The sequence below is a fragment of the Rhinichthys klamathensis genome, unplaced genomic scaffold (genome assembly GCF_029890125.1).
Source record: "Rhinichthys klamathensis goyatoka isolate OS25496 unplaced genomic scaffold, OSU_Roscu_1.1 h1tg000847l_1, whole genome shotgun sequence".
Taxonomy (NCBI): domain Eukaryota; kingdom Metazoa; phylum Chordata; class Actinopteri; order Cypriniformes; family Leuciscidae; genus Rhinichthys; species Rhinichthys klamathensis.
In genome coordinates, this window is record NW_026607221.1 from 26698 (window position 1) to 52500 (window position 25803).

Below are 25803 nucleotides of genomic sequence, written 5' to 3' on the forward strand. Positions count from 1 at the left end.
AAATATTCCTGTCACTGATGCGAATTAACCACCACACAGATTATGAAGAATATCAAAACTTTAGGAGTGTCCACGGCAGTCCTAAACCTGCCAAGGTACCAGCACAATAACACACTCCGCAAACTATTGTCTAATAACCATTATCAATAAAATCCCAGAAAATATTGATATATATTTTTAGTCAATATCGCACACCCCTCCCTCCTAAAGCAGTGTCTGCCTTGTGTAAAGAAGCGTTGAGCGTTTATCCTGTGGTTGTTGTGTGTTCACAGGCGGGCCTGACTCAAGCCATCCCGATGCTCCGGAGAGACCATCTCCAGCCGGGAATAAACCTCAACCCCATCAGTTTCCCGAGCGCAGACCTCACGCTCAAGGTAACGCTGCCCGAATCTCGTCCTCCCGAATGCTCGTGCCCACCCCTAGCATGTTCCTCATCAGCGTCTCTGTGCCCTCAGATGGAGTCGGCTCGTAAGGCGTGGGAGAACTCCCAGGCTCTCCCGGAGCAGGGCTCCCCGGGGTCGGGATCGGGAGCTCAGCCGGCCTGCAGTGTGGGCTCCTCCGTCAGCTACAGCTCCTTCGGTGGCGTGTCGATGCCGCCCATGCCCGTGGCGTCTGTCGCGCCCTCTGTCTCCATGCAAGGTAGTGTTAAAAGTGTTAGAGGTTATCGGATGCAAAATTCACTTTCATGTGGTGGTTGCATATAAATGTGTGTTTGCAGTGTGTGGACACAATCACCAAACAGTCCATTTTAATCCTCAAAAAGCCTAAACACACTCAATAATCAAGCCGTTTGGATTTTCTGAGCAATATGATGTCATAGTGTTGCTCATTATCATTTAAAGAGACATGCACCGAAACGGGTCGCTGTGATCAAATCTATGCATACAGGTCCCTCTCAAAAAATTAGCATATTGTTATAAAGTTCATTATTTTCATAATGTAATGATAAAAATTAAACTTTCATATATTTTAGATTCATTGCACACCAACTGAAATATTTCAGGTCTTTTATTGTTTTAATACTGATGATTTTGGCATACAGCTCATGAAAACCCAAAATTCCTGTCTCAAAAAATTAGCATATTTCATCCGACCAATAAAAGTGTTTTTAATACTACAAAAAAAAAAGTCAACCTTCAAATAATTGTTCAGTTATGCACTCAATACTTGGTTGGGAATCCTTTTGCAGAAATGACTGCTTCAATGCGGCGTGGCATGGAGGCAATCAGCCTGTGGCACTGCTGAGGTGTTATGGAGGCCCAGGATGCTTCGATAGCGGCCTTAAGCTCATCCAGAGTGTAGGGTCTTGCGTCTCTCAACTTTCTCTTCACAATATCCCACAGATTCTCTATGGGGTTCAGGTCAGGAGAGCTGGCAGGCCAATTGAGCACAGTAATACCATGGTCAGTAAACCATTTACCAGTGGTTTTGGCACTGTGAGCAGGTGCCAGGTCGTGCTGAAAAATGAAATCTTCATCTCCATAAAGCTTTTCAGCAGATGGAAGCATGAAGTGCTCCAAAATCTCCTGATAGCTAGCTGCATTGACCCTGCCCTTGATAAAACACAGTGCACCAACACCAGCAGCTGACATGGCACCCCAGACCATCACTGACTGTGGGTACTTGACACTGGACTTCAGGCATTTGGGCATTTCCTTCTCCCCAGTCTTCCTCTAGACTCTGGCACCTTGATTTCCGAATGACATGCAAAATTTGAGCAACAGTCCAGTGCTGCTTCTCTGTAGCCCAGGTCAGGCGCTTCTGCCACTGTTTCTGGTTCAAAAGTGGCTTGACCTGGGGAATGCGGCGCCTGTAGCCCATGTCCTGCACACGCCTGTGCACACTGCTTCCGCAGGTCCCCCAAGGTCTGGAATCGGTCCTTCTCCACAATCTTCCTCAGGGTCCGGTCACCTCCTCTCGTTGTGCAGTGTTTTTTTGCCACACTTTTTCCTTCCCACAGACTTCCCACTGAGGTGCCTTGATACAGCACTCTGGGAACAGCCTATTTGTTCAGAAATTTCTTTCTGTGTTTTACCCTCTTGCTTGAGGGTGTCTTACCTCATGATTGCGGTTTTGAGTAATGAAACAGGCTGGGAGTTTTTAAAAGCCTCAGGAATCTTTTGCAGGTGTTTAGAGTTAATTAGTTGATTCAGATGATTAGGTTAACAGCTCGTTTAGAGACCCTTTTCATGATATGCTAATTTTGAGACAGGAATTTGGGGTTTTCATGAGCTGTATGCCAAAATCATCAGTATTAATTTAAAACAATAAAAGACCTGAAATATTTCAGTTGGTGTGCAATGATCCTAAAATATATGAAAGTTTAATTTTTATCATTACATTATGGAAAATAGTGAACTTTATCACAATATGCTAATTTTGAGAAGGACCTGTATATCGAATTGAATTTTGATTCAAAATCGAGAATCAAACAATCAAAATCAACTTAGAAAAATCAAAAGAACTTGACTGAATGAAAACATGGCATGGTTGACTAAATATGATGATAACTCAAAAGTACATTTGATACAGGACTAAGACTAAATGTAAAAATAGCTGACAAAATTACCACTAATGCAAGGTCTGCCGTCTCGTTCGTCTCTCAGACTCTGAGTACGGCTCTAAATACTGTGTGTGTTACAGGCAGTCACATCCCTCCTCTGTATCTGGATGGTCATGTGTTTCCCAGTCAGCCGCGCCTCGTGCCGCCCTTGACTCAGCAGCCGAGCTACCAGCAGGTACGTGTCGGCACCTCCCATATCAGGCCTCCACCATTACACCAAAAGCCTTTTGGATATGGGCTTACTTATAACGTTACTTGTTACATAATTCATGTTACTTATAACGTTACTTGTTACATAAAGTAATCCGCTTACGTAATTCATGTTACTTATAACGTTACTTGTTACATAATTCATGTTACTTATAACGTTACTTGTTACATAAAGTAATTCGCTTACGTAATTCATGTTTCTTATAACGTTACTTGTTACATAAAGTAATCTTACGTAATTCATGTTACTTCTAATCTTGTTACATTAAGTCTAAACTATCAATCAGATGACAGAAGGACTGTAGTAGATTGAGCTACACAGCAATGACTTTGCTCATGTTGATCATTTAGAGGCCTTAGATGTGCATCAAATATGATACAGTAGTCTTTATATGGTTGATTCATGCGGTCCGTGTGTGTGTGTGTGTGTGTCCAGGCCACCGCTCAGCAGATCCCCATCTCTCTGCACACGTCTCTGCAGGCTCAGGCTCAGCTGGGTCTACGAGGAGCTCTGCCCGTCTCTCAGTCCCAGGAGATGTTCAGCTCCATGCCTCCCTTCAGGTAATCCTCTCGCCACAGGAACTACCGCTACTCTTCTCCACTTTACATTAGGGTTGGGAATCGAAAATCAATTATAATTCTGGAATTGAATACTTAAGGGTCAGGAATCAGATACTTGTAATAAAATTTTGATTCCTCTTATCGATTCCTCTGTGAGCGTCTCAATATGAGTGTGAAGCGTTGGAGCGCGAGAGACTCTGTCCTCATGTGTATCAGTGTATCGGACCCGTGCGGCTCTTAAAGGGACAGCACTGATATTCCTGCCGTCTCTATAATAACACTAATCACACAACAGAAGACTGAGAACACACACTCGCTCTAGACTGGATAACTTTTATAACTATATTTATAAAGTGCAGTGTTATTTTACATTTGTATTTTCTACACCTGAAAATCTTCAAACACTGTTTATTTCAATCGTATCTTTGTTCAGTTGTATCTATTGTTGCGATTTTCTAATTTTTTATTTGTTCTTTTTTTAATTACTGAGTGTTTATTGTCTTTAATAATGCTTGAAATTTATATAAGTTCAGCTAGTTGTTTTCTATGGTGTTTTTTTTTTTAAACCACAGGCAAACGTTCATGATATTCAGCTACAATTAAATGTTTTGCATTTAATATTATATCTAGTTTTTTTAACTTTATTGGAATCGAAATTAGGGATCGATGAGCAGAATCGAAATCTTTAAAATTAAAACGATACCCGAACCCACTTCCCATGCTTTGTGCACGCAGTCGTCATCATAAAGACTTGGTGAAAACAATTGATAAATTTGAGTGCTTGCATCAATAACTGCTGAATATAACGAGCACTACACTGACATCCAATCTAGAGAAAATAGCAGATAAGCACAACTTTATTTAGTACTGGGCATTGACAAATTTCACGATTTGATTTCGTTCACGGCAGTTTCGGGAGTCGATCATGGAATGACATATTAGCGGATTCACTCCCACATTTAAAAGCGCTCGTCACTCCTGAAATTTTGCCTATGCATTTTAAACTGAATAGACCTTATTCAGAGCAGCGCCATGACCGTTATGGAAGCGAGGCTGTGGGGATAGACTGTATAAAGCTCCTATATCACTTATTTTCACTTCGTTTTTCTTCTGCTGAAATTTCTTGGAAAGATACTTTTGCTTTTTCGTCAGCAGAACAATCCAGGAACACATTAAATAACATGAGCACTCACTGAAGAGATGTCTCCATCACAGCCTTGCGTCAGTTCCCATTCAAATGGATGAGATTATAATTATAATAATATAAAAAGATATTTGAGGTTGTTAAGGATGGAATGTAACTAGAACATGTTCTCTCCCATTTAAAAAAAAAAAAATTATACTTAGAAACAATTTAACAAATCTGGAGTACAATTTATATTTGAAACACATGAGGTAATTGTTCATATTTGTATTTGCAAAGACACTTTGTGATTGCATTGAGCACTGAAATATACTATATCATTGTACTCGCATATAAATAAACATAAAAAAATAAAAATAAAATCAAAGATGGCGCTGCTGTGAATAAGATCTATTGAATAGATTCTGAACTTAAACGCCTCTGATTGGCCGTCGTGTTCATTGGTTCCAATCATGTTCTGTTGAATCTGTTGCAGGTCTCAGGTGTACATGCACCCGAACCTGTCTCAGCCCAGTCCCATGGTGCTCTCTGGCGGAGCGCCTCTCAAAGGCCCGTACTCCGCCTTCCCCGGCATGCAGCCGTCAGACATGGTGAAGCAGCCGTCAGGATCCCATTACCAGCCCATGAGCGGCAGCCAGCAGCTCGTGTACGACGGCAACATGAACCAGCCGGCGGGGATGAGCACCTCTCAGCTCATGGACTCGCAGCTCATACAGGCAAGAGCCCTGCAACACACACACACACTCACTCACTCACACTCACTCACACACTCACTCACTCACTCACTCACTCACTCACTCACACACACTCACTCACTCACTCACACTCACTCACTCACACACACTCACTCACACACTCTCACACACTCACTCTCACTCGCTCACTCACTCACTCACTCACACACACTCACTCACTCACTCACACTCACTCACACACACTCACTCACTCACTCACTCACTCACACACTCACTCACACACTCACTCACTCACTCACTCACTCACTCACTCACTCACTCACTCACTCACTTACACACACTCACTCACTCACTCACTCACTCACACTCACTCACACTCACTCACTCACACACACTCACTCACACACACTCACTCACACACACTCACTCACACACACTCACTCACACACACTCACTCACACACTCTCACTCACTCTCACTCACTCACTCACTCACTCACTCACTCACTCACTCACTCACTCACTCACTCACTCACTCACTCACTCACTCACTCACTCACTCACACACACGGGCCACTGAACCAGCCGGCTGGGATGAGCACGTCTAAGCTACTTTTGTCCTACTAGTGCAAAATAGATTTATTAAAGGAAATGGGGGTGAAATATTAAAATTCCAATAACAATACACACCTGTACCAAAATATATGCAGTTGGCTTTAACACAGGCAACATGATCAAAAAAACAAGAATGTGACCCTGGGCCCCAAAACCAGTCACAAGGGTCAATTTTTTAAAATTAAGATTTAAACATCACCTGGAAGCTGAATAAATAAGCTTTTCATGGATGTATGGTTTGTTGGGATAGGACCATATTTGGCCAAGATATGACTTTTGAACATCTGGAATCTGAGGGTGCAAAAAAATTTAAACATTGAGAAAATCTCCTTTAAAGTTGTGCATTTATATTCGCGATGTTGCTTCTTTCACTCACAAAAATATATATTTTATATATTTACGGTAGGAAATTTACTAAATCTCTTCATGAACATGATCTTTACGTGATATCCTAATGATTTTTGGCATAAAATAAAAATGTGGGGGAAAAAACTTGATCCAAGGTCACAAATGTCCATAAGGTTGCACAAGTGTTTAGGTCTAATGACTTTGCTGTGTGTGTGTGTGTTCAGGTGACGATGCCCATGCCCGGGTCTCAGCTGCGCTACGGCTCGGCCCAGCAGCACCTCATTCTGCCCCAGTCCATCCAGCTCCAGCAGAACCAGAACCTGTCCGTCGGAGCTCCCCGTCGCATGATGCCTCCCGGGTCTCAGCCGCCCATCATGAGCAGCAGAGAGGTGAGAGAGCAAGGGCTGCTGGGAAACATCAGGATTCTTCAGAATGCATGTACTAGCGCTGCACGGTTAATGGCTATTAACATGTAATCGCTCTTAAAGCGATTTGGCTCATCATGATTTTGAAATCGTGAACGCTGAGGTTATTAGTAATGTGCAGCTTGTCAGTGAAGCTCGGCTCAGTAAACGCGGCTCACTCTGAAAGCACTGAGTTCGAGTCGCTTATCACGTGCTTTTGAAAAAGCAACACGCGTCAAACACGAGAAGCATTTATGAACCTCTTGTCCAACAGAAGACGACATTTAATAACACGCTTTACTCCAAACTCTCTTCATCAGGACAGCTGAGCTCGTCCTCCGGTGAGATGATGCGCTTCTCACACAGAATACGGCAGTCGTGTGTTTAATACTCATGTTTAATCAGAGCGTTTCAGTCCTCTGTTTATTCAGATACAGAGTGTGTGTGAGACCAGCATTTACTACCAATCAGCCACTGCACAAACAGCACATAAAATAATCACAGTGCGGTTTCATTGCGATTAATTGTGCAGCCCTAACATGTACACATGTACTAGAATGTGTGAATCAGACTGCAATGTTCGGCTTGGATTCATTACAGTACATGAATTTACTGTCTGATTAATAAATCATGTTTGTTCTGCAGCCTTCCCAGATGGACATGAAAGGATTTCAGTTTTCTGACAAGCCCAATCACTCGCCTGGAATACCCAGCGGCTCCTACAGGTGAACACTTCCCACACTCCCCCTGAGGTCACGCACCGTCATTAGGCCTCGCACACTCACCTTTCAGTGCTTAATCCTGTTCTGTACACCCAGAGTTCAGTCCTTTACACCAAAATTGGCTCAAATCGTCTTCAGACCATGGTGGCTAAAAGCATTTTGATTAAAGTCCCACTGTATCAATCATTTTATCTCTTAAAACTCATCTTTGATCACCAAAATGACACATTTAAATATTTTTTTCCTTAAATGCTTTGAAATCACTTGAATGTAACTCGACACCCTCGCCTCATTTAGTATGCGCGGCTCTATGAATATGCAAATGAGCCCCGCCTCCACTCACTCACTCAGCTCAGAGATCCAATGGTTGACGATCACACGTTGATCTGATTGGTTACAAGGTCGTTTGTGACGTCAGAAACACCAGCGATTTCAACCCGTGTTTTTGAGACTGTCTTTGGTTCACTGCAGTTTTAAGCAGAAAATACGGACACTGATAATTTAGGTAAATGGACTGCATTTATATAGCGCTTTCACAGACCCAATGGCCACCAAAGCCCTTTACAATTTGCCTCACATTCACCCATTCACTCACTCATTCACACACCGACAGGGGTTTAGGGGTTTCACTCCCGTATTTAAATGCGGTTGTCACTTCTGAAACTTAAAAGTGTGTGCGTGGCCTAATACACACACCTTAAGGAGAACCGAAATAAATCAAATCCAAATTAAAACTACTGTAGTGAACATTTGAAGTGGATCAAAAAAGTTCATCAAAGTTGTCCTAAGACAAGAACGGGTATTCAAAATTCATGTACGACTTTGATGAAAGGTTTTGATCCACTTCAAATGTTGACTAGAGTATTTGAGAATGTTTACAGTTCTGTGTGTTTGAGTCTGTCATGCATGTAGTGGCGCATTTCCTCTGTGGACTACGACTCGGTTTGCTTTTCCACAGCAGATCATAGACTTTTTCACACATGAATTATGTTGAATATCTGTCAGCTGTTAAATTTAACTACACAATTAGATAATACCAGTTTAGCTCAACCAGTGACCAAGCAATGCTTCATGTTGTTCAGTGTGTGTGTAAAAAGAGCATTAGCAATTACAGAAAACACACTTCAGCAGAACATGATCAGCTCAAAGTGGAGGAATCATTTCTGCTCCTGAATGATTATAAATGTTACTGGTAGTCACTGTATGAAGAATATTTGGGTATAATATGTCTCAGTTTACTTTATTTTGCTCTCCTCACTTACAGAAATGACCTATAGATCTGGTGTCTGAATAATTTTTGGTTTGACTGTAAATATCTTTTCTCACTGAGTTCTGTGTGTCCCATCAGGCCCGGTTCGGCCAGTCCCAGTGGGAAAGCCTCGGGCCCCGGAGCCCCTGCGTCGGTCGTGTCTCTGCCAGGACATTACACACAGCAGGTATTCAGCGCACCGCCGCCAGCGCAGCGTTGCTTTAGTAAAGCTGATGGTTCATGTGGCCGACCGGTGTGTGTTCTGCGGCAGGTGTCGGGCCCTCAGGGCAACATGGTCATGCACATGAGACCCCCCTCGAGCGGGCCCTTCCCCAACCCCATCCAGCGGCCCGTCATGCAGATCAACAAGACCGTGATCATCCGCTCCCCGCCGTACCCCGGCCAGCGCGAGCCCAACCCTGAGCATGCTGGGAAGGGCCCTGAGGACGGGATGAAGGTGAGCCACCCACTGTGATCATCAGAGGTAATTACATTTAATGCTCTTCTCCTTTCTTGTGTTCAGGCTGTGTTAGCGCTGCGCGGCTGATCGCAGTGAAACCGCACGCGATTTGGCAAAATTATTTTATGTGCAGTTTGTCAGTGAAGTACGGCTGATCGGTAGTGAATGCTCCATCTGAACACCAGAGGGTGTCACATACACACACACACACACACACACACACACACACACACACACAGGACATATCCATCTGAACACCAGAGGGCGTCACACACACCACATATCCATCTAAACACCAGAGGGCGTCTTACACACACACACACACCACATATCCATCTGAACACCAGAGGGCGTCACACACACACACACACACACACACACACACACACACACACACACACACCACATATCCCTCTGAACACTAGAGGGCGTCACACACGACATATCCATCTGAACACCAGAGGGCGTCACACACACACACACACACCACATATCCCTCTGAACACTAGAGGGTGTCACATACACACACACAGGACATATCCATCTGAACACCAGAGGGCGTCACACACACACACACGACATATCCATCTGAACACCAGAGGGCGTCACACACACACACACACACACACACCACATATCCCTCTGAACACGAGAGGGCGTCACACACGACATATCCATCTGAACACCAGAGGGCGTCACACACACACACACACACACACCACATATCCCTCTGAACACTAGAGGGCGTCACACACGACATATCCCTCTGAACACTAGAGGGTGTCACACACACACACACACCACATATCCTTCTGAACACCAGAGGGCGTCACACACACCACATATCCATCTGAACACCAGAGGGTGTCACACACACACACACACCACATATCCATCTGAACACTAGAGGGCGTCACACACACACACACACCACATATCCATCTGAACACCAGAGGGCGTCACACACACACCACATATCCATCTGAACACCAGAGGGCGTCACACACACACCACATATCCATCTGAACACTAGAGGGTGTCACACACACACACACACCACATATCCTTCTGAACACCAGAGGGCGTCACACACACCACATATCCAACTGAACACCAGAGGGCGTCACACACACACACACACCACATATCCATCTGAACACCAGAGGGCGTCACACACACACGACATATCCATCTGAACACCAGAGGGCGTCACACACACACACACCACATATCCATCTAAACACCAGAGGGCGTCACACACACACACACCACATATCCATCTGAACACCAGAGGGCGTCACACACACACACGACATATCCATCTGAACACCAGAGGGCGTCACACGACATATCCATCTGAACACCAGAGGGCGTCACACACACACACCACATATCCATCTGAACACCAGAGGGCGTCACACACACACACGACATATCCATCTGAACACCAGAGGGCGTCACACACACAGACACACACACACACCACATATCCATCTGAACACCAGAGGGCGTCACACACACACACCACATATCCATCTGAACACCAGAGGGCGTCACGCACACACACGACATATCCATCTGAACACCAGAGGGCGTCACACACACACGACATATCCATCTGAACACCAGAGGGCGTCACACACACACACACCACATATCCATCTAAACACCAGAGGGCGTCACACACACGCACACACCACATATCCATCTGAACACCAGAGGGCGTCACACACACACACCACATATCCATCTGAACACCAGAGGGCGTCACACACACACACACCACATATCCATCTGAACACCAGAGGGCGTCACACACACACGACATATCCATCTGAACACCAGAGGGTGTCACACACACACCACATATCCATGTAAACACCAGAGGGCGTCACACACACACACACCACATATCCATCTGAACACCAGAGGGCGTCACACACACACACGACATATCCATCTGAACACCAGAGGGCGTCACACACACACGACATATCCATCTGAACACCAGAGGGCGTCACACACACACACGACATATCCATCTGAACACCAGAGGGCGTCACACACACACACGACATATCCATCTGAACACTAGAGGGTGTCACACACACACACACACACCACATATCCCTCTGAACACCAGAGGGCGTCACACACACACACGACATATCCATCTGAACACTAGAGGGCGTCACACACACACACACACGACATATCCATCTGAACACTAGAGGGCGTCACACACACACACACACGACATATCCATCTGAACACTAGAGGGCGTCACACACACAGACAAACGACATATCCATCTGAACACTAGAGGGCGTCACACACACACACACGACATATCCATCTGAACACTAGAGGGCGTCACACACACACGACATATCCATCTGAACACTAGAGGGCGTCACACACACACACACACGACATATCCATCTGAACACTAGAGGGCGTCACACACACACACACACGACATATCCATCTGAACACCAGAGGGCGTCACACACACACACACACACCACATATCCCTCTGAACACCAGAGGGCGTCACACACACACACGACATATCCATCTGAACACTAGAGGGCGTCACACACACACGACATATCCATCTGAACACCAGAGGGCGTCACACACACACGACATATCCATCTGAACACTAGAGGGCGTCACACACATACGACATATCCATCTGAACACTAGAGGGCGTCACACACACACGACATATCCATCTGAACACCAGAGGGTGTCACACACACACCACATATCCATGTAAACACCAGAGGGCGTCACACACACACCACATATCCATCTGAACACCAGAGGGCGTCACACACACACGACATATCCATCTGAACACTAGAGGGCGTCACACACATACGACATATCCATCTGAACACTAGAGGGCGTCACACACACACGACATATCCATCTGAACACCAGAGGGCGTCACACACACACCACATATCCATCTGAACACCAGAGGGCGTCACACACACACGACATATCCATCTGAACACCAGAGGGTGTCACACACACACCACATATCCATGTAAACACCAGAGGGCGTCACACACACACACACCACATATCCATCTGAACACCAGAGGGCGTCACACACACACACGACATATCCATCTGAACACCAGAGGGCGTCACACACACATGACATATCCATCTGAACACCAGAGGGCGTCACACACACACACCACATATCCATCTGAACACCAGAGGGCGTCACACACACACACGACATATCCATCTGAACACCAGAGGGCGTCACACACACACACGACATATCCATCTGAACACTAGAGGGTGTCACACACACACACACACCACATATCCCTCTGAACACCAGAGGGCGTCACACACACACACGACATATCCATCTGAACACTAGAGGGCGTCACACACACACACACACGACATATCCATCTGAACACTAGAGGGCGTCACACACACACACACACGACATATCCATCTGAACACTAGAGGGCGTCACACACACACACACGACATATCCATCTGAACACTAGAGGGCGTCACACACACACACACGACATATCCATCTGAACACTAGAGGGCGTCACACACACACGACATATCCATCTGAACACTAGAGGGCGTGACACACACATACACACGACATATCCATCTGAACACTAGAGGGCGTGACACACACATACACACGACATATCCATCTGAACACTAGAGGGCGTCACACACACACACACACGACATATCCATCTGAACACTAGAGGGCGTCACACACACACGACATATCCATCTGAACACCAGAGGGCGTCACACACACACGACATATCCATCTGAACACTAGAGGGCGTCACACACACACACACACCACATATCCCTCTGAACACCAGAGGGCGTCACACACACACACGACATATCCATCTGAACACTAGAGGGCGTCACACACACACGACATATCCATCTGAACACTAGAGGGCGTCACACACACACGACATATCCATCTGAACACTAGAGGGCGTCACACACACACACACACGACATATCCATCTGAACACTAGAGGGCGTCACACACACACACACACACGACATATCCATCTGAACACCAGAGGGCGTCACACACACACACACACCACATATCCATCTAAACACCAGAGGGCGTCACACACACACACACACCACATATCCATCTGAACACCAGAGGGCGTCACACACACACGACATATCCCTCTGAACACCAGAGGGCGTCACACACACACACGACTAGGGATGGGAATTGATAAGATTTTATCAATATCAATGCCACTAACGATTCTGCTTATCGATCCGATTCTTTAACGATTCCCTTATCGATTCCTGATAGCACTGTGTGGTAAAAAGTAGTCTTTTTCGGGGGAAAAAACAAGTTGTTTTATTTGTTTTAAAGCTTACACTTGACTAAGCAAACTGTACTTTTTATGTAATTTATGTAATAAATGGAACCTTATTGTAAAGTGTTACCGATTAGTTATACACCGATTAAACGTCCCGTGAGTTCAGTGTTGGAAAGATCAGTTGTTTTAACCATGAATTAAAACGAATCGGTTCAAATGAGTCATTAGTTCGCGAATTGGACGTGTCATTATCAGACGTGTGCGCGTTGTGTGATTATCCCGGCAGTTGGGACATCTCACAAGATGTGTGTCATCACAGAAAACATTTCATCACTGGATCATTTTTTTTAAGTGTGATTATGTCAGCTGAATGTGCGGAACACTTTTCAGAGAAGATAAGGCAACGTATTTTAGCACAATTCACACCCAGCGGCAATTCAGGAAAAACAAATCTCCGAATGCTCCACATGAAACTTTAGTCTCCCTACCTTACCATCGTGTCGTTTATTTTGATTAATATGTGCGAGGGAGAGAGGAAGACAGCGCTTAGTTTTGAGACTGTGAAGCCTACTTCTGCCTTGCTCCGAAGAGAGAGAGTGCGTGCGCGCGACCGGGGCTCTCTCTCTCTCTCTCTCTGCTCGATCAGTTTAACATGCGCCCTGTCACAAGCGCAGCGGTTCATCTACATTACCAGAGAGAGACAATTTTACTCACTGATCAAATAAGACTTTGCAGGACAAAGATTAGCTTTGGACGCGGTGCTATGGTGCTTGAAAAAGGACAAAAGGGACAGTTGTGAGTTCACGGTCTGTAGCCTACATACTATGGCTGACTCAGAGCAGGAGCATCGATAAGAGGACTCGTTAACGTCGAGGGCATACAATATCGATGGATCGTAAAATTTAGAACCGGTTCTCGAGTGGAACCGGTTTTCGATTCCCATCCCTACACACGACATATCCATATGAACACAACAGGACATCTCACACATGCACAAAGAAGTAGAGCACAACATTCCAGGAAACCCCTATCGGCTTCACACACTCTGTATCTGAATAAACAGAGGACTGAAACGCTCTGATTAAACATGAGTATTAAACACACGACTGCCGTATTCTGTGTGAGAAGCGCATCATCTCACCGGAGGACGAGCTCAGCTGTCCTGATGAAGAGAGTTTGGAGTAAAGCGTGTTATTAAATGTCGTCTTCTGTTGGACAAGAGGTTCATAAATGCTTCTCGTGTTTGACGCGTGTTGCTTTTTCAAAAGCACGTGATAAGCGACTCGAACTCAGTGCTTTCAGAGTGAGCCGCGTTTACTGAGCCGAGCTTCACTGACAAGCTGCACATTACTAATAACCTCAGCGTTCACGATTTCAAAATCATGATGAGCCAAATCGCTTTAAGAGCGATTACATGTTAATAGCCATTAACCGTGCAGCGCTAGTGTGTGTCGTGTTCCAGGTCTCATGATGGAGGCCTGATGTTGCTCCGACTCTCAAGTGGAGCTGGATGAGCTCGATTAGGGCTGGGCGATTAATACCGACATTAATTGGGAAAAATGGCATCGCTTTTCAAAAAGAAGGGTTTAATATTCAACAATATTATTGATCTCCTGCATTGACAGCATTATATGAGAACTGAACTGAGCTGGACGATGACATCACGGTTTACTCCAGAGCCGCTATATATATAAATGAACTAAATAATAACTTTTTTACAACAAAAATGAGCCGTCACTGAACTGACTTAAGCTGGACTGAGACGCTATTCTCTTCTAGAAACACTGTTGCATTATTCTCCTGTTATCTCTGTAAAGCTGTATAAATAAAGGAGACTTGACTAGTTTGTTACTTCATGCAAACAACTAATGTTAGAAAATATTTTTCTCATTATTAAATAAAAATACAACTGGTCATTGTTAGTTCATCGGCTCCAATAAATATTCAGAAACACTAAAATTCAAGATATGGGGGGAAAAAAATGCTTTGTTTTTGTCCTGTTTATATTTAGCAATATGTTTTCTCCGTATATCAGCACGATTGCTAATGGGATATTGATGTTATACAGCAGTTCAATAAACAATTTGTTAAATTTTAGACAAAATTGTCTGTTTTTGCTCAATTTGGCCAATGACATAGTTCCACACTTTCATTACTGAGTCATTGAATCAATGTGCTTGAGTGAATCGGTTGAATGAATGATTCAGTGACTCGTTCAAAGACAGAGCTGGAATATGAATGAAAAATTACATACTTTAAATATGAAACTAAAACCACCAGTAGGTGGCAGCAATACACTGAGATGCTTTAAATAACCTGTGTAAATAAACCTAAATGCCACATCTGATGCAGCTTCAGAAAAGAAATATGTTATGGCCACATTGTAGCCTTAAACGTTTGTGTAATACATTTTTTAATCAATTTTTTTCTTTCTGAACCTGCTTTTTATAATGACTATTCAATGCTTTTCTCATCTTTTGGGCGTAATTTCTCAGCCAAAAGTGCTTTGAGATTAATTATTTGGAACATCATGTATTAAATTAGATTAAAAATGTGAACCGCTTGAAAGTTTTTATAGTTAACTGTTAACAAATGGAAACTTATTGTAAAGTGTTGCCGAAAAAATCCAGTGTAAAAGTTCTATTCTGTTCAAAATCTTTCTTTTTTTTTTGTATTTGATTGTTTTACAATAAAATTGTGAGTTTTATGAACTCATGATGATAAATTTGTATTAAATCCTAAAACATAAAATTAAGAAAATTAAATCTGAAAACAAAGAAAAGGTGTTTTTCTCTCAGTGGGGTTTAGTTTTCCTCATCCGTTCTAACAAACGTGCATTTCCTTCCACTTTCTTGCGATAAAATGATAAATATTGCAATCGAAAATTATGGAAGAAATATGATATCGCTCAGCCCTAATCTTTATATTTTACTGTTGTTGTTCTTTATGATGTTCAGCATTTATTATTGAGGGATCTGAAATAACATGCGTCTGTAAATAAAAGCATATGGACGATTATGTAACTATTTGAACTATTATAATAAAATGAACATGTGACCCTGTTCTGCGGGATCAGAGACCCAGTGTAATGATGCGGTGAATAAACTCCAGACGCACATATGATGCTTGATTCATCATGAGGTTAATTGTGTTTGCCCCAGTCCTGCGTTCAGGCCGAGTGTGTGTTCATCAGTGCTTTGACTCGTTGATGTTGATGAAGTGACTGTAAGGTGTGTGTGTGTGTACAGGCCGCCAGTGACGCCAAGAACTCTTCAGTGATTCCCAGAAGGCCACAGGTCAACGCTGCTCGAACCAGAGCCATCAAACCACAGCCGGTCCCAGTGGAGGAAGGCAAAGCCTGATTAATGGACCTCACGATCACATGACACGGCTCTCTCTCTCTCTCCATCTCTCTCTCTCTCTCACCGGACTGACGCACAGGATCACCAACCCCACTAATCAATTGGAATACATTAATAAACATCACATAGAGAGATATGAATATCTATATATAAATGTATACTATATATATATAAATAGACACAATAGGTTTGGACTCTTCTCCGCAGACTTTTCAAGATCAGCTTTATTTATTTACATTTTGTTTGTCATTTTTTTCAAGTGAAGAATAACGGTTTAAAAAAAAGGCAAATGAACCGCCGGTTCTCTCTCTCTCTCTCTCTGTCTCTATCTATCTCTCGAAGTTTGCAATCAGAAAAACGAGAAGTGCATCTCTTCTCCCAGCTCATGCCCCGCCCACATTGCCAAACCGAGCCAGCTGATTGGACTCCAGGTTTTGATTGACATGAGCAGCTGCAGTGCGAGGCTTTAGTCATTTTTACTGGGTACCATGGAGTTTTAACTTCCTTTAATTTATATATATATATATATATATATATATATTAGTAATCATGCATATTTGCTCTATTATTATTATTAAAGAACACCTTTTATTCAATAAAAAAAGTTTAAACCCAAATTTGAGGACATTGTTCAATCCACACATGGAGCATCTGTGCTGAACTCTTATTCTCCTCTGCTTTCATGTGTTGTGTAAATGCAGAGCAGCATTGTTCCTCAGCGGTGTTGCTGATGTGTGTGTGTGTGTGTGGAGAAGCGCTCGCTCTGATGTTCTCGTGTGGAACGCCTCATCTTCTGCTTTGAGTTCCGGTGTTTGGCTCTGTCAGTCACAGCAGTGACACAAGCAATAAACAACCTTTCTGTAACAATCAGGGTCCAAAAGATTTCCTTTATTGTAGATGTTGCTGTCTCACAGGGATCATGATTGAACATATGAAGTCTTGTTTCAGATCTCCGTCACACTACGGCTGTACAGAACTATGACATCATCAGCACATGTTCATGCATTCATTCATCTTTGATATTGGAGCATTAATGCGACTCGTCCTTTTCCCTCTGGGGCAATTGTTGCACATTTGAAATGCCTTTTTAAATGATTTCTCCAGTGCTTCTGGTTATTTTAGAGGGTCATTTGCTTCTTGATGATTGCTGAATATCTGTACAGACTCATTATTGCCCTTTGGCTTTTGGTAGACTTGTATTTAAAGGGCCAGTGATGGATTTACTCACTTTTATGTTTATTTTTAGGGGTCTGTTTTGTTTTTTTCCCTGCAGATATTTATCACTCAGTGTTGTTTATCCTATTAAATGTGTGACCATATTTGCCCTTTTATTGGAAAATGATCTCAACAAGAGAGAAATAAAGCAGATTGTGCTTTTTTCAAAGACGGATCGTTGTTTGTGTTCCCATTGAGCGTGTGCAGTTACTGAACTGAAACCCCAGCTTCTCACCGAATGAATGGCTTTCATCATTTATATGAACCAATACAACTATAGTAAACATTGCTGTTGTTCTATGAACATAGTAATGGTGATGTAAACAAATTCAATTTCATTGAAAGTGTTTTACCTGATTAACAGAAATGAATCAAACTTCCCAACTCTAGTTCTGATTAATCAAGCAGATTCGTGAAGTAATAGAGCAAAAGGAAGGAAACAAGCTTCACTTATTTCATTACTGGATGATTCAACGTTTCTCTTGAATGAAGGATTCAATAACTCAAATCTTTATGAGTGAGTCATTGAATCATTTAAGAGATTTGTCCAAAAACACTGATTCATCCAGTAGAAAAACAAGTGAAGACTGTTTCATTATTGGATGAATTTGGGTTTTTTTAACGAATGTCATTGAATGATTCAATGACTCCCTCATAAAGATTTGTTTCATTACTGGATGAATCTGCGTTTTTAAACTAATATCTTGAATGATTCAATGACTCCCTCATAAAGATTTGTTTCATTACTGGATGAATCTGCGTTTTTTAACGAATGTCATTGAATGATTCAATGAATCCCTCATAAAGATTTGTTTCGTTACTGGATGAATCTACGTTTTTAAACTAATATCTTGAATGATTCAATGACTCACTCATAAAGATTTGTTTCGTTACTGGATGAACCTGCGTTTTTTAACGAATGCCATTGAATGATTCAATGAATCCCTCATATAGATTTGTTTCATTACTGGATGAATCTGCGTTTTTAAACTAATATCTTGAATGATTCAATGACTCCCTCATAAAGATTTGTTTCATTACTGGATGAATCTGCGTTTTTTAACGAATGTCATTGAATGATTCAATGAATCCCTCATAAAGATTTGTTTCGTTACTGGATGAATCTACGTTTTTAAACTAATATCTTGAATGATTCAATGACTCACTCATAAAGATTTGTTTCATTACTGGATGAATCTGCGTTTTTTAACGAATGCCATTGAATGATTCAATGACTCCCTCATAAAGATTTGTTTCATTACTGGATGAATCTGCGTTTTTTAACGAATGTCATTGAATGATTCAATGACTCCCTCATAAAGATTTGTTTCGTTACTGGATGAATCTGCGTTTTTTTTAACGAATGTCATTGAATGATTCAATGACTCCTCCATAAAGATTTGTTTCATTACTGGATCAATCTGCGTTTTTTTAACGAATATCTTGAATGATTCCATGAGTCCCTCGTAAAGATTTGTTTCATTACTGGATGAATCTGCGTTTTTTAACTAATATCTTGAATGATTCAATGACTCATAAAGATTTGTTTCAATACTGGATGAATCTGCGTTTTTTAACTAATATCTTGAATGATTCAATGACTCATAAAGATTTGTTTCATTACTGGATGAATCTGCGTTTTTTTTTAACGAATATCTTGAATGATTCCATGAGTCCCTCGTAAAGATTTGTTTCATTACTGGATGAATCTGCGTTTTTTAACTAATATCTTGAATGATTCAATGAATCCCTCATAAAGATTCGTTTCGTTACTGGATGTATCTGCGTTTTTTAACGAATGTCATTGAATGAATCAATGAATCCCTCATAAAGATTTGTTTCGTTACTGGATGAATCTGCGTTTTTAAACTAATATCTTGAATGATTCAATGACTCCCTCATAAAGATTTGTTTCATTACTGGATGAATCTGCGTTTTTTAACGAATGCCATTGAATGATTCAATGAATCCCTCATAAAGATTTGTTTCATTACTGGATGAATCTGCGTTTTTAAACTAATATCTTGAATGATTCAATGACTCCCTCATAAAGATTTGTTTCATTACTGGATGAATCTGCGTTTTTTAACGAATGCCATTGAATGATTCAATGACTCCTCCATAAAGATTTGTTTCATTACTGGATGAATCTGCGTTTTTTAACGAATGCCATTGAATGATTCAATGAATCCCTCATAAAGATTTGTTTCATTACTGGATGAATCTGCGTTTTTTAACGAATGCCATTGAATGATTCAATGAATCCCTCATAAAGATTTGTTTCATTACTGGATGAATCTGCGTTTTTAAACTAATATCTTGAATGATTCAATGACTCCCTCATAAAGATTTGTTTCATTACTGGATGAATCTGCGTTTTTTAACGAATGCCATTGAATGATTCAATGAATCCCTCATAAAGATTTGTTTCGTTACTGGATGAATCTGCATTTTTTAACGAATGTCATTGAATGATTCCATGAGTCCCTCGTAAAGATTTGTTTCGTTACTGGATGAATCTGCGTTTTTTAACGAATATCTTGAATGATTCAATGACTCCCTCATAAAGATTTGTTTCCTTACTGGATGAATCTGCGTTTTTTTTAACGAATGTCATTGAATGATTCAATGACTCCTCCATAAATATTTGTTTCATTACTGGATGAATCTGCGTTTTTTAACGAATATCTTGAATGATTCAATGACTCCCTCATAAAGATTTGTTTCATTACTGGATGAATCTGCGTTTTTTAACGAATATCTTGAATGATTCAATGACTCCCTCATAAAGATTTGTTTCATTACTGGATGAATCTGTGTTTTTTAACGAATGTCATTGAACGATTCAATGACTCCTCCATAAAGATTTGTTTCGTTACTGGATGAATCTGCGTTTTTTAACGAATATCTTGAATGATTCAATGACTCCCTCATAAAGATGTTTCATTACTGGATGAATCTACGTTTTTTAACGAATGTCATTGAATGAGTCAATGAATCCCTCATAAAGATTTGTTTCGTTACTGGATGAATCTGCATTTTTTAACGAATGTCATTGAATGAGTCAATGAATCCCTCATAAAGATTTGTTTCGTTACTGGATGAATCTGCGTTTTTAAACTAATATCTTGAATGATTCCATGAGTCCCTCGTAAAGATTTGTTTCGTTACTGGATGAATCTGCGTTTTTTAACGAGTATCTTGAATGATTCAATGACTCCCTCATAAAGATTTGTTTTGTTACTGGATGAATCTGCGTTTTTTAACGAATATCTTGAATGATTCAATGAATCCCTCATAAAGATTTGTTTCATTACTGGATGAATCTGTGTTTTTTAACGAATGTCATTGAATGATTCAATGACTCCCTCATAAAGATTTGTTTCGTTACTGGATGAATCTGCGTTTTTTAACGAATATCTTGAATGATTCAATGACTCCTCCATAAAGATTTGTTTCGTTACTGGATGAATCTGTGTTTTTTAACGAATGTCATTAAATGATTCAATGACTCCCTCATAAAGATTTGTTTCGTTACTGGATGAATCTGCGTTTTTTAACGAGTATCTTGAATTATTCAATGACTCCCTCATAAAGATTTGTTTCATTACTGGATGAATCTGCGTTTTTTTAACGAATGTCATTGAATGATTCAATGACTCCTCCATAAAGATTTGTTTCGTTACTGGATGAATCTGCGTTTTTTAACAAATGTCATTAAATGATTCAATGAATCCCTCATAAAGATTTGTTTCATTACTGGATGAATCTGCTTTTTTTAACAAATGTCATTAAATGATTCAATGACTCACTCATAAAGATTTGTTTCGTTACTGGATGAATCTGCGTTTTTTAACGAATATCTTGAATGATTCAATGACTCCCTCATAAAGATTTGTTTCGTTACTGGATGAATCTGTGTTTTTTAACGAATGTCATTGAATGATTCAATGACTCCCTCATAAAGATTTGTTTCATTACTGGATGAATCTGCGTTTTTTTAACGAATATCATTGAATGATTCAATGACTCCTCCATAAAGATTTGTTTCGTTACTGGATGAATCTGTGTTTTTTAACGAATGTCATTGAATGATTCAATGACTCCCTCATAAAGATTTGTTTCATTACTGGATGAATCTGCGTTTTTTTAACGAATATCATTGAATGATTCAATGACTCCTCCATAAAGATTTGTTTCGTTACTGGATGAATCTGCGTTTTTTAACGAGTATCTTGAATGATTCAATGACTCCCTCATAAAGATTTGTTTCGTTACTGGATGAATCTGCGTTTTTTAACAAATGTCATTAAATGATTCAATGAATCCCTCATAAAGATTTGTTTCATTACTGGATGAATCTGCGTTTTTTAATTAATATCTTAAATGATTCAATGACTCCCTCATTAAGATTTGTTTCATTACTGGATGAATCTGCGTTTTTTTTAACGAATATCTTAAATCTTTACGAGGGAGTCATTGAATCATTCAAGATATTAGTTAAAAAATGCAGATTCATCCAGTAATGAAACAAATCTTTATGAGTCATTGAATCATTCAAGATATTAGTTAAAAAACGCAGATTCATCCAGTAATGAAACAAATCTTTACGAGGGACTCATGGAATCATTCGTTTCATTACTGGTTGAATCTGCGTTTTTAATGAATATCTTGAATGATTCAATGACTCATAAAGATTTGTTTCATTACTGGATGAATCTGCATTTTTTTTAAACTAATATCTTGAATGATTCAATGACTCACTCATAAAGATTTGTTTCATTACTGGACGAATATCTTGAATAATTCAATGACTCCCTCATAAAGATTTGTTTCATTACTGGATGAATTGCGTTTTTTAACTAATATCTTGAATGATTCAATGACTCCCTCATAAAGATTTGTTTCATTACTGGATGAATCTGCATTTTTTTAACGAATGTCATTGAATGATTCAATGACTCCCTCATAAAGATTTGTTTCATTACTGGATGAATCTGCGTTTTTTTAACGAATATCATTGAATGATTCAATGACTCCTCCATAAAGATTTGTTTCATTACTGGATGAATCTGTGTTTTTTAACGAATGTCATTGAATGATTCAATGACTCCCTCATAAAGATTTGTTTCGTTACTGGATGAATCTGCGTTTTTTAACGAGTATCTTGAATGATTCAATGACTCCCTCATAAAGATTTGTTTCGTTACTGGATGAATCTGCGTTTTTTAACGAATATCTTGAATGATTCAATGACTCCCTCATAAAGATTTGTTTCATTACTGGATGAATCTGCATTTTTTTTAACGAATGTCATTGAATGATTCAATGACTCCTCCATAAAGATTTGTTTCATTACTGGATGAATCTGCGTTTTTTTTAACGAATGTTATTGAATGATTCAATGACTCCTCCATAAAGATTTGTTTCATTACTGGATGAATCTGTGTTTTTTAATTAATATCTTGAATGATTCAATGACTCCCTCATTAAGATTTGTTTCATTACTGGATGAATCTGCGTTTTTTTTAACGAATATCTTAAATCTTTACGAGAGAGTCATTGAATCATTCAAGATATTAGTTAAAAAATGCAGATTCATCCAGTAATGAAACAAATCTTTATGAGTCATTGAATCATTCAAGATATTAGTTAAAAAACGCAGATTCATCCAGTAATGAAACAAATCTTTACGAGGGACTCATGGAATCATTCGTTTCATTACTGGTTGAATCTGCGTTTTTAATGAATATCTTGAATGATTCAATGACTCATAAAGATTTGTTTCATTACTGGATGAATCTGCATTTTTTTTAGCTAATATCTTGAATGATTCAATGACTCGAAGCGGGCTGTGCGTTTGAATCGAGATCTTGATCTTTAAAGATGAATCATGCAGCTCTATTCAGCAGCCAACTACCAAATAATTTCAAATCAAACATAAAATTTGATTGGTATTATTAACTTTATTTCGCACAAATAACGATTATAAAAAACTCAATTTAAGTTTGGTCCCAACAAAGTTCAGTCGCGCAACGCTGAGTGGAAGTTTCTCGACACCAAACTCTTAAAGGGACAGTTCACCCAAAAATACAGTTAATCACACTGTTCCACACCTGTGAGCTCTTCTGTTAAACACTGAAGAAGGTGTTTTGAAGAATGTTGGTAACCAGACAGTATTTTTCCCTTCTTGAAAAAAATGAAGTGAATGAATCCAAAACAATTTTTTTAGATCAAATCCCAGACCTGAAAATAATGTTAGTTTTTATGGTCATCTTTGTTGTTAGTGACCAGCATTACAAATGAGATTTCCATTTTTACATAAGGCAGATGCTTTTATCCAGAGCGACACACACACAAAGTAGATCTTTGCCAGTGTGTGTGTGTGTGTGATGACGTGGCTCGGTGAGTGAATTCCACGCATTCCCCCGTGAGCTCCGGATCTACAGAAGAGAAGCAGATCTGATCCGCTCGACGAACAGTGAGTATCTGTGTATTCAACACGAGTGGATCCGACACGAACTTTAGACGCGAGTTCGTGTGTGTGTGTGTGTGTGTGTGTGCGCGCGTGTTTTGTGTACATTTCTGAAATGCATAACTTAGACAGTTACTTCTGATAAACAGATCACTAAACTGTAATATGGACTCATGCACTTTCTGTAAAGCTGCTTTGAAACGATTTGCATTGTGAAAAGCGCTATACAAATATGCGAATTCTGTGTGTGTGTGTGTGTGTGTGTTGGGCAGGTCTGATCTCGTTATCGTGTGCGTTCGTGAATTCTTCATGATTCTTTAGTGTGATTTTAGTTTTCTTCGGGGAATCTTCACAGCCTGTAAATGTTTATTACGCTTGATTTACCTTTTTTATGAATGCAGTTCCTCTCTCTCTCTCTCTCTCTCTCTCTCTCTCTCTCTCTCTCTCTCTCTCTCTCTCTCTCTCTCTCTCTCTCTCTCTCTCTACTGAAGAAAAGTTTGATACGATTTTCACGCAGTAAATTTCACAAATAAGTAAGTACAAAGAAACGACAAGTATCCTAACATGAAGGTTTAAAGTAGAATGACTGAAACTCTTTCTTAGCTAGTAAGGCTATCTTTACATCGATGAATGTTCATGTTCAGAAACACTGTGATGATAGGCTATAACACACTTTATTCAGAACAAAGGAGTCACACTCATATTGTACAACTTTAACAGCTGTGTGTGTGATGTGTAGGGAAGCATGAATAAAAAATGTGACTTTAAAAAAAATGTAATTGCATCTTTTTATCTCAATACACAGACAGCAACATCATGGTGTCGGCCCAGATCCGGCACACATCTGGCACACTTGCATTCCACGCATACCAGATGTGGGCCGTGAGAGAGAAAAACACAATTGTGAGATACAAAGATGCAATTAATTTTTTTATTCTGTGGTAGAAACAAGCTCATGTGATGTAAAGCTATTGGTTATGTGATAAATTGTATAACAGTAGTGTGTGAATGTATGTAGAAGCATGAATAAAAATTGCGACTTTTAACTTTTTTTTCTAATACCCAGAAAGCAACATGGTGTCGGCCCACATCCGGCCCACATCTGGTATGTGTGGAATGCAAATGTACCAGATGTGGGCCGGATCTGGGCCGACACTATGTTGCTGTCTGTGAGATAAAAAGATGTAATTAATTGTTTTATTTTGTGGTAAACAAGCTCATGTGATTGACAAAACCATAAAACCGGTGATGATGATGATGATGATGATGCATGTATGTTATTTTGCAGTTGTGCAATGGTACGATTGAAAGCGTAATCAAACAAGCCAAATGACAGTGGTGTGTGTGTGTGTGTGTCAGGGATGTCCAGCAGACACACTCCGAGGGCTGATGAAGGTCTGATGATGAT

At 40.6% G+C, this 25803-nt stretch overlaps 1 protein-coding gene across 1 annotated transcript in view; it reads left to right on the forward strand.

Moving 5' to 3' along the window:
* prrc2b (proline-rich coiled-coil 2B) overlaps nucleotides 1-17322 on the forward strand; it is a gene marked incomplete at its 5' end in the record, with an annotated part of 42825 nt that extends 25503 nt beyond the window's left edge. Inside the window, 10 exons of the mRNA XM_056243809.1 lie at nucleotides 273-374; nucleotides 456-639; nucleotides 2644-2738; nucleotides 3210-3334; nucleotides 4954-5194; nucleotides 6360-6524; nucleotides 7185-7264; nucleotides 8610-8697; nucleotides 8782-8967; nucleotides 16592-17322. Of these exons, the coding sequence (XP_056099784.1) occupies nucleotides 273-374; nucleotides 456-639; nucleotides 2644-2738; nucleotides 3210-3334; nucleotides 4954-5194; nucleotides 6360-6524; nucleotides 7185-7264; nucleotides 8610-8697; nucleotides 8782-8967; nucleotides 16592-16705 (1380 nt within the window). The remainder of the gene's footprint in view (nucleotides 1-272; nucleotides 375-455; nucleotides 640-2643; nucleotides 2739-3209; nucleotides 3335-4953; nucleotides 5195-6359; nucleotides 6525-7184; nucleotides 7265-8609; nucleotides 8698-8781; nucleotides 8968-16591) is intronic.
* Between the last annotated feature and the right edge of the window lie 8481 nt (nucleotides 17323-25803).